This window comes from Danio aesculapii, chromosome 10 (assembly GCF_903798145.1).
Source record: "Danio aesculapii chromosome 10, fDanAes4.1, whole genome shotgun sequence".
Lineage (NCBI taxonomy): Eukaryota > Metazoa > Chordata > Actinopteri > Cypriniformes > Danionidae > Danio > Danio aesculapii.
In genome coordinates this window covers 41,590,849-41,599,975 of record NC_079444.1, presented here as the reverse complement: position 1 = coordinate 41,599,975, position 9,127 = coordinate 41,590,849, and the positions used below count along the sequence as shown (strand labels likewise).

General features: G+C 42.3%; 1 protein-coding gene across 1 annotated transcript in view; it reads right to left on the bottom strand.

The window, feature by feature from the left end:
• lrrc75bb (leucine rich repeat containing 75Bb) overlaps positions 1-9,127 on the bottom strand; it is a 69,808-nt gene that overhangs the window by 20,906 nt on the left and 39,775 nt on the right. Inside the window, exon 3 of the mRNA XM_056466632.1 lies at positions 7,565-7,677. Coding sequence (XP_056322607.1) covers positions 7,565-7,677 — 113 coding nt within the window. The remainder of the gene's footprint in view (positions 1-7,564; positions 7,678-9,127) is intronic.

Genomic DNA, 9,127 nt, shown 5'->3' with positions numbered 1-9,127 from the left:
CAAAATGATAATTAAATAATCAACATTTTCATAATCAAAATTAAACCACCTTCAATTCAGTAGCAATCTACATTCTTTCAGTCTTATTTCTGGCTTATTTTCCCCTAATGAAAATAGTCTAAACATCCTCAAAACAAGACAGTAGACAGCTAAACCATGCAGACTGAATGTGCTTTTCTCTAATAATCTCCAAGTCATCACGAGTGAATGTCCGCAGGGATGAAAACAGGACACAACACAGGGATGTGGGACACAAAACAGATCGAACAAGGTCACCGTAAGCTTCAAATGTGGGCTAAAAGGCCGTGGAGCTCTCGGTTGGACACGTGCGGCTCACTGACTGACCGCCAGCATCACACATCTGAAACCCGAGCTGCAGCACATGTGTTGGGCTCAATCTGTCACTGACACGCAGCCAAAACAGACCTCATGTGGGTCAGCTTCATCTGCTGTCGATCCTCTCCCATTAACCCTGCTCTCTGGAGCCCCTTAAGACTGACATATTGATACTAACACCCAAAAACCAAATTTAGATTTCAGGTGGGCTCCTAATGCAGGTGAGAATCGGGCAAAAAAATAATGCATGCGGCCATCATAGCAGAGCCGAGTCTTCATACGAGAGGGAATAATTACACAGCGTCTCCTCCTCACCCCTGCTGACTGCTTTATTAAACAGATTCATCATTCGCTGTGTGTTTCAGAGGCTGTTACGACTGAGAGGCAAGCGCTTGCCTTGCAGGAGCTCCGGCTTGATGAAATAACAACTGCTGCTGTGCTGTTTTCAAGCTCTCGCACGAGGGGCTTTTCCCCAAGCTATCAGGAATATGTGGGTGATTAGCCTGAAATCCAGAGCAGATTTTAAAAACACGACAGAAGTACACGAAGCGAAGAGAGAAGCAAAAGAGAGATGCGATCATCAACGAGTAACACAAGAACAAACAATCATAATACTTTTACTCTTCATATTTGTGAAGAAAACGCTAAGTATGTGGCATATTATAAAATATATTATTTAAATATAATATTAAAAGCATTATTGAAATATATTTAGAAATATATAATATATTTTTATATATTTAAATACTACATATTCTATACAAATATATCGAAATATTCACTAACCGGCCACTTTATTAGGTACACCTGTCCAAGTGCTCATTAATGCAAATTTCTAAATCAGCCAATCACATAGCAGCAACTCACTCCATTTAGGCATGTAGACATGGTCAAGACGATCTGCTGCAGTTCAAAGTGAGCATCAGAATGGGGAAGAAAGAGGATTTAAGTGACTTTGAACGTGGCATGGTTGTTGGTGCCAGACGGGCTGGTCTGAGTATTTCAGAAACTGCTGATCTGCTGGGATTTTCACGCACATCCATCTCTAGGGTTTACAGAGAATGGTCAGAAAAACAGAAAATATCCAGTGAGCGGCAGTTCTGTGGGCGCAAATGCCTTGTTGATGCCAGAGGTCAGAGGAGGATGGCCAGACTGGTTCCAGCTGATAGAAAGACAACAGTAACTCAAATAACCCCTCATTACTACCGAGGTCTGCAGAAGAGCATCTCTGAACACACAACACGTCCAACCTTGAGGCAGATGGGCTACAGCAGCAGAAGACCACACCGGGTGCCACTCCTGTCAGCTAAGAGCAGGAAACTGAGGCTACAAATCACACAGGCTCAGCAAAACTGGACAATAGAAAATTGGAGAAACGTTGCCTGGCCTGATGAGTCTCCATTTCTGCTGCGACATTCAGATGGTCGGGTCAGAATTTGACATCAACAACATGAAAGCATGGATCCATCCTGTCTTGTATCAATGGGTCAGGCTGCTGGTGGTGTTGTAATGGTGTGGGGGATATTTTCTTGGCACACTTTGGGCCCATTAGTACCAATTGAGCATCGTGTCAACGCCACAGCCTACCTCAGTATTGTTGCTGACCATGTCCATCCCTTTATGACCAGAGTGTACTCATCTTCTGATGGCTACTTCCAGCAGGATAATGCACCATGTCAAAGCGTGAATCATCTCAGACTGGTTTCTTGAACATGACAATGAGTTCACTATACTTAAATGGCCTCCACAGTCACCAGAGCTCAATCCAATAGAGCACCTTTGGGATGTGGTGGAACGGGAGATTCACATCATGGATGTGGATGGATGCTATCATGTCAATATGGAGCAAAATCTCTGAGGAATATTTCCAGTACCTTGCTGAATCTATGCCATGAAGGATTAAGGCAGCCCTGAAGGCAAAATGAGGTCCAACCTGTTACTAGTGAGGTGTACCTAATAAAGTGGCCGGTTAGTGTATATTGTCTTGTTTTATATGCCAAAATGAAGGTTTTTTTTCTTAAAAACAAGCTAAATCATCTGCCAATAGGGTAAGCAAAATAATGTCATGTTAAAACTGAAAACAAGATTTATTTTGCTTACACCATTGTTCCAAACTCCTTTTGGCTGCTGATGGGTGATGCATGGAAAATAAGTTTCAAGATATTTGGCTCATATGTAACCTCGCTCTGGTAAATCTGGTACCGACTGTCAGGCAGTTCTGTTTAAAGCGAACAAGAGGAGAGATGTTTTCTTCATCCCATCTCTCTTTCCTCATCCTGAGATTCTGTAAGAAAGCTTTCAGGCTCCTTTAAACCACATTGATTTTTTTCCCTCATGTGTCTCCAAGAAAAGCTTTAAAGAGAGACGTTTGGTGGCCGGAGGGGAAACCTGAAAGAGTATCAGAGAGACTCGAGCTCAGAGAGAAAAATGCATTTGTTTGCATGCGAGCTGGAAGTTCAGGTGAAAGTGCAGCTAAAAATGAGAATTTGGTCATTATTTACTCGTCCTCATGTTGATCCAAACCAGTATGCAGTTACTTTTTACTGAAATCTTTCTCCAAAAAGAGCTTTAACAATTGTATTTCTTCACATTCATAGTGAAGTGTGTGAGGCATCAAAGGGTAATTTAGTTTTATCTCAGTGTATTCACTTTGTGATCTTGATGCAGTTTAAAGCAGTGAAAGCCTTATTTATTTTTAAAATTCACTTACCGGCCACTTTATTAGGTACACCTTACTAGTACCGGATTGGACCCCCTTTTGCCTTCAGAACTGCCTTAATCCTTCATGGCACAGATTCAACAAGGTACTGGAAATATGTGCAGGGTCCATATTGACATGATAGCATCACGCAGCTGCTGCAAATTTGTCGGCTGCACATCCATGATGTGAATCTCCCATCCACCGCTTCCCAAAGGTGCTCTATTGGATTGAGCTCTGGTGACTGTGGAGGCCATTTGAGTATAGTGAACTCATTGTCATGCTCAATAAACCAGTCTGAGATGATTCACGCTTTATGACATTTATGTTATCCTGCTGGAAGTAGCCATCAGAAGATGGGTACACTGTGGTCATTAAGGGATGGACATGGTCAGTAACAATACTCAGAAAGAATGTGGCGTTGGCACAATGCTCAATTAGTACTAAAGTGGCCCAAAGTGTGAAAATATCCCAGTTGATACAAGGCAGGATGGATCCATGCTTTCTTGTTGTTGACGTCAAATTCTGACTCCAAATGTCGCAGCAGAAATGGAGACTCATCAGATCAGGCAACGTTTCTCCAATCTTCTATTGTCCAGTTTCGCTGAGCCTGTGTGAATTGTAGCCTCAGTTTCCTGTTCTTAGCTGACAGGAGTGGCACCCGGTGTGGTCTTCTGCTGCTGTAGCCCATCTGCCTCAAGGTTAAACGTGTTGTGCGTTCAAAGATGCTCTTCTGCAGACCTCGGTTGTAACGAGTGGTTATTTGAGTTACTGTTGTCTTTATATCAGCTGGAACCAGTCTGGCCATTCTCCTCTAACCTCTGGCATCAACAAGGCATTTGCGCCCACAGAACTGCGGCTCACTGGATATTTTCTCTTATTCGGACCATTCTCTGTAAACCCTAGAGATGGTTGTGCGTGAAAATCCCAGTAGATCAGCAGTTTCTGAAATACTCAGACCAGCCAGTCTGGCATCAACAACCATGCCACGTTCAAAGTCACTCAAATCACCTTTCTCCTCCATTCTGATGCTCGGTTTGAAGTGCAGCAGATCGTCTTGACCATGTCTACACGAATTGAGTTGCTGTTATGTGATTGGCTGATTAGAAATTTGTGTTAACGAGCAGTCGCACAGGTGTACCTAATAAAGTGGCCGGCTAGTGTATTTTGCTTGTTTACAAAATATTTCTTGATTTAAGAATTAATTTGGACTAGAAACAAGACAAAAACTTTAAAAAGGAAATGCCTTTTTTTTTGCAGTGCATCAACATCAGTAATCTGGACCCAAAAACCAGTCATAAAGTGTCAATTCTTGGAAAATGGACATTTATACACCATCCAAAAGCTGAATAAATATTTATTTATTATTATTAATATATGGTTTGTTAGGATAGAACAAAATTTGGCCGAGATACAGCTGTAGTTTCTTTCAAAAGAGTGTAGTGTGAAAAAAGTACCCACTATCTTCACTCTAACATATGTCTTGCTACTCTAAAATGCTCCATCATTTCCCACATGATCGCTTTCAAGGATGTGACAATACATGCTAGGCAGCCATTTCTGCAGATTAGGCTTTTGTGACGGAGATTGAGGGAGCAGAGGTTCATGAATTACGTGCGCGATGGAGTCGACAGCTTGTTATTGTTCGGGCTTGTTTGGAGATGAGTTGGTGATAAAACAAGGAGCACAGAGAGTAATCTGCAGCTGTTGAAATCTCCCAAACTGGGTTAATTGCTCTGGGATGGGGAGAGAACATGGATATCATTAAAAGACTTTCTGTTTCATAACGATTCACTCACCACACCTGCGTTTGCTGTGTCGTTTGGTGCGAAATCGTAATATCTTATGGGGGAATTCATCTAAGAGAAACATTCGTCTGATGCTTTACCTGGGTGTATTTGAAAACGCCAATCATGAGAGATGATATCAAGAGTCGTATCTAGCAAGATTGCAATATCTGCCATCTACACCTCGAGGGGAACATCTCATGCACTTTTACATGATGGAAAGTGTCAGGATCAGTCAGTTGTAGCTCTGTCGGTGGATCATAGTGTTGAAAATTGCAATATTATAGCTTTGGGTCTTAGAGAGCGCAAACATTGGGGGTTAAACAGATTTTAAGATCTTAGTTTAGGCTTGAGGAACTTGTTGCATTAAGAATTTTGTCAAACAATTTAGATATTGGAACGCACAAAAACCAACCCAACAAGGTCATAACCCAACAAGACCCCGCCCCTTTTAATATCATCACTATAGTTTAGATCAGGGGTCACCAATCTAGGTCCTGGAGGGCTGGTGTCCCTCCAGGGTTTAGCTCCAACTTGCCTCAACACACCTGCCTGGGTGTTTCAAGTATACCTATTAAGATGTTGATTAGCTTGTTCAGGTGTGTTTGATTAGGGTTATAGCTAAAATCTGCAGGACACCGGCCCTCCAGGAACAAGTTTGGTGACCACTGGTTTAGATTGACTGTATGTGTGGTCCAACACAAAGAACCAAAACAAACATGCCCATAATCCAACAACACACCACCCCATTTCATATCGCACGCCCCCTTCTGCTGATTGGCTGCAAGTGTTTTGGGATTTGCTCCAACACAAAGCACCAAAACAAACCCGCCCATAATCCAACAAGACACTGCTCCATTTGATATCTCCACTGTAGTTACAAGACACGCCCCTTACTGCTGATTGGCTGTAAGTGTGTTTTGGTCCAACGCAAAGAACCAAAACAAACACGCCCATAATCAAACAAGACACAGTCTCAATTGATATCTCACGCCCTCTTCTTCTGATTGGCTGCAATTTTGTTTTGGTATTTGGTCCAAAACAAAGCACCAAAACAAACATGTCCATAACTAAACAAGACCATGCCCCTTTTGACATCTCCACTATAGTTACTAGACACGCCCCTATCTGCTGATTGGCTTCAAATGTTTTGGGATTTGGTCGAACCATCAGACTTCAAATGTTTTGGGATTTGGTCGGCACCTCATTTTACCGATCCTTCAACCGCCCTCCTCCCCCATCCGCTGTTCACTTTCGATTTCGCGACTTCACTTTTGTCCGCAACAACCCCCCGCTCTTCACTTCCACCCTGCGTCCGCGACACCCCTCTGCCATTCAACATCACCCCCCCTCCCTCGCTCTCCACTTTTGCGTGTGACACCTCTCCATCCTCGGGTAACACGGATCTGTTCCGGGACCTCGCAATTTACAAATTAGGCACTGCCCATAACCAAACAAGACCACGCCCCTTTTGATATCTCTACTATAGTTACTAGACACACCCTTTACTGCTGATTGAATGCAAGCATTTTGGGATTTGGTGTGACACGAAGCACCAAAACAAACATGCCCATAACCAGACAAGACCACGCCCCTTTTGATATCTCCACTATAGTTACTAGACACGCCCCTATCTGCTGATTGGCTTCAAATGTTTTGGGATTTGGTTGAACACAAAGCACCAAAACAAATGTGCTCATAACCCAACAAGAACCCCGCCCCATTTGATATCTCCATTATAGTTACTAGAACAACCCCTTACTGTAGACATAAAGCACCAAAATAAGCCCGCCCATAACACATCAAGACCCTGCCCCTTCTGATATCTTCACTATAGAACACAAAGCAACAAAACAAGCATGCCTATAACATATCAAGGTCCCGCCCCTTTTGATATCTTCATTATCGTTACTAGACATGCCTCTTATTGCTGATTGGCTGCAAGTATGTTTTAGGATTTGGTCCGACACAAAGAACTAAAACAAACACACCTATAACATATCAAAACCCCACCCCTTTTGAAGACTTCACTATAGTTACTAGACACGTCCCTTACTGCTGATTGGCTGCAATTTTGTTTTGGGATTTGGTCCAAAACAAAGAACCAAAACAAACACGCCCATAACCCAACAAGACCCCGCCCCTTCCGATATCTCACACGCCCTTCTGCTGATTGGCTGTAAGTGTTTTTAGGATTTGGCCTGACACAAAGAACCAAAACAAACCTGCCAATAACCCAATAAGACCCCGCCCCTTTTTATATCTCCACTACAGTTACTAGACATGCAAAGACATATTCATCCACTGCTTCACCTGGACTTATTTCTGCCATTACTTTATTCACCTCGAGGGGAACATTTCCTTCACTTTTACATGATGGAAAGTATCAGGATTAATCGATTGTAGCTCCGTTGGTGGATCATAGTGTTGAAAACGACACTTTTTTTTGTTCCACTAAATGCAGAGAGGTGTAGTTTTGTAAGGAGAGGCTGAGCAAATGACAACCAGATTGTCAATATTGAAGTGTGTTCCTTTAAGTAATTGAAGCAGCTTGACATTAACCCAATTAAACTTTGGTAGCCCTGTTTAAGCATCTTATGGTGACGTCAGGAATGGCTAATCTGGTTTCCTCTGTATTTGGATCTGTCAGCGTAGGGTTTTGTAAGCTGTGATGTGAGGTGTGTTGTCCTCACTGTCTGGTGTCTCCTAATAAGGGCCAGATGGACAGACATGAGACTCTTACCAGGCTTGAGTTTTCCTCCTGGGCACGTTCTGTCTGCTCCACTTGGAGTGAGGAGTGAGGTGATAAATCAGCTGCCTGCAGATCTTCTCGGAGGACTTCAGAGCATCAGACTCCTGAAAAACCGAGGAGAAACGTGATGAAGAGCTGAATGCACTTGAAAGCATTTGAATGCATCAAAACAAACACGTCTATAGCCGAATAAGAATATCTCGCCCCTTTGAATATCTCCACTACAGTTACTAGACAAGCCCCTTTCTGCTGATTGGCTGCAAGTGTGCTAGGGATTTGAGTGCTGAAAGTGCAAGGTACACTAAGCAACACACTTTAATTAGCTATAATTTTATTTACGTTCCTATCTGGAACATATATATAATGATATCTAATATATTAGAACATACAGGGGTTGGACAATGAAACTGAAACGCCTGGTTTTAGATCACAATAATTCATTAGTATGGTGTAGGGCCTTCTTCTGCAACCAATACGGCATCAACTCGTCTTAGGAATGACAGATACAAGTCCTGCACAGTGGCCAGTAGGATTGTGATGCTGGTGGAGGAAAACCTGCAAAAAACCCAAAAGTGGCTCAATAATGTTCAGATCAGGTGACTGTGCAGGCCATGGGACATGTTCAACTTCACTTTCATGTTCATCAAACCCCTCGGTCAGCAGTCTTGCTGTGTGTATAGGTGCATTATTATCCTAATACATGGCACTGCCTTCAATGTTATAGTGTTTGACCCATTGTGTGCACATGGTCTTCCAGAATGGGTCGGTAGTCCTTGGCAGTGAAGCGCACATGTATTGGGCCTAGGGAATGCCATGATATTGCAGCCCAAACCATCACTGATCCACCCCTATGCTTCACTCTAGGCATTTACATTCCTGGTGGTACGTTTCTTTGGGGCTTCTCTACACCGTAACTCTCTCAGATGTGAGAAGGACAGTGAAAGTGAGAACAATACATGTTTCATATTGCCCACAGTCCAAAATTTTAACTGCTGGCACCAAATTATATACTAGGGCTGGGTGATTATTCGAAAAAAGTAATCGAAATCGACATTCAGAACCTATAATTGATCTATTTCCAAGTTTTTTTCCAGGTAAATTTTTTAATTATTTTACCTACTGTGTGTGGAGTCACGTGACCCTGCTGTGTTTATACCTCTGCATCGAGCGCACACATATGGTCTGGCGCAGCCTTCGTGCAATCGCATACCCCTTGCCGTAGCCAAAGCTGATGCGCACCTCTCAAAAAATGTAACACGTCGCAACAAAGCGTAGCGTTCCCTTGAGACGCCATATTTTTCATTTCATTAAAATAATTATTATTAACATGAAAATATTTGTTTACAGAATATTCAAGAAATGCAGTGTTTAACATATTATTTACAGGATATAGAAGATATTTATTCCAAAATGTATTAAATTAATTACTCGAAATTCTACACACAATACCCCATAATGACAATGTAAAAAAAAAAGAGTTCTTGAAATTGTTGCAAATTTATTAAAAATAAAAAACCTGTCAAAGCACAAACCAAGCATGAAGACAAAGGAACT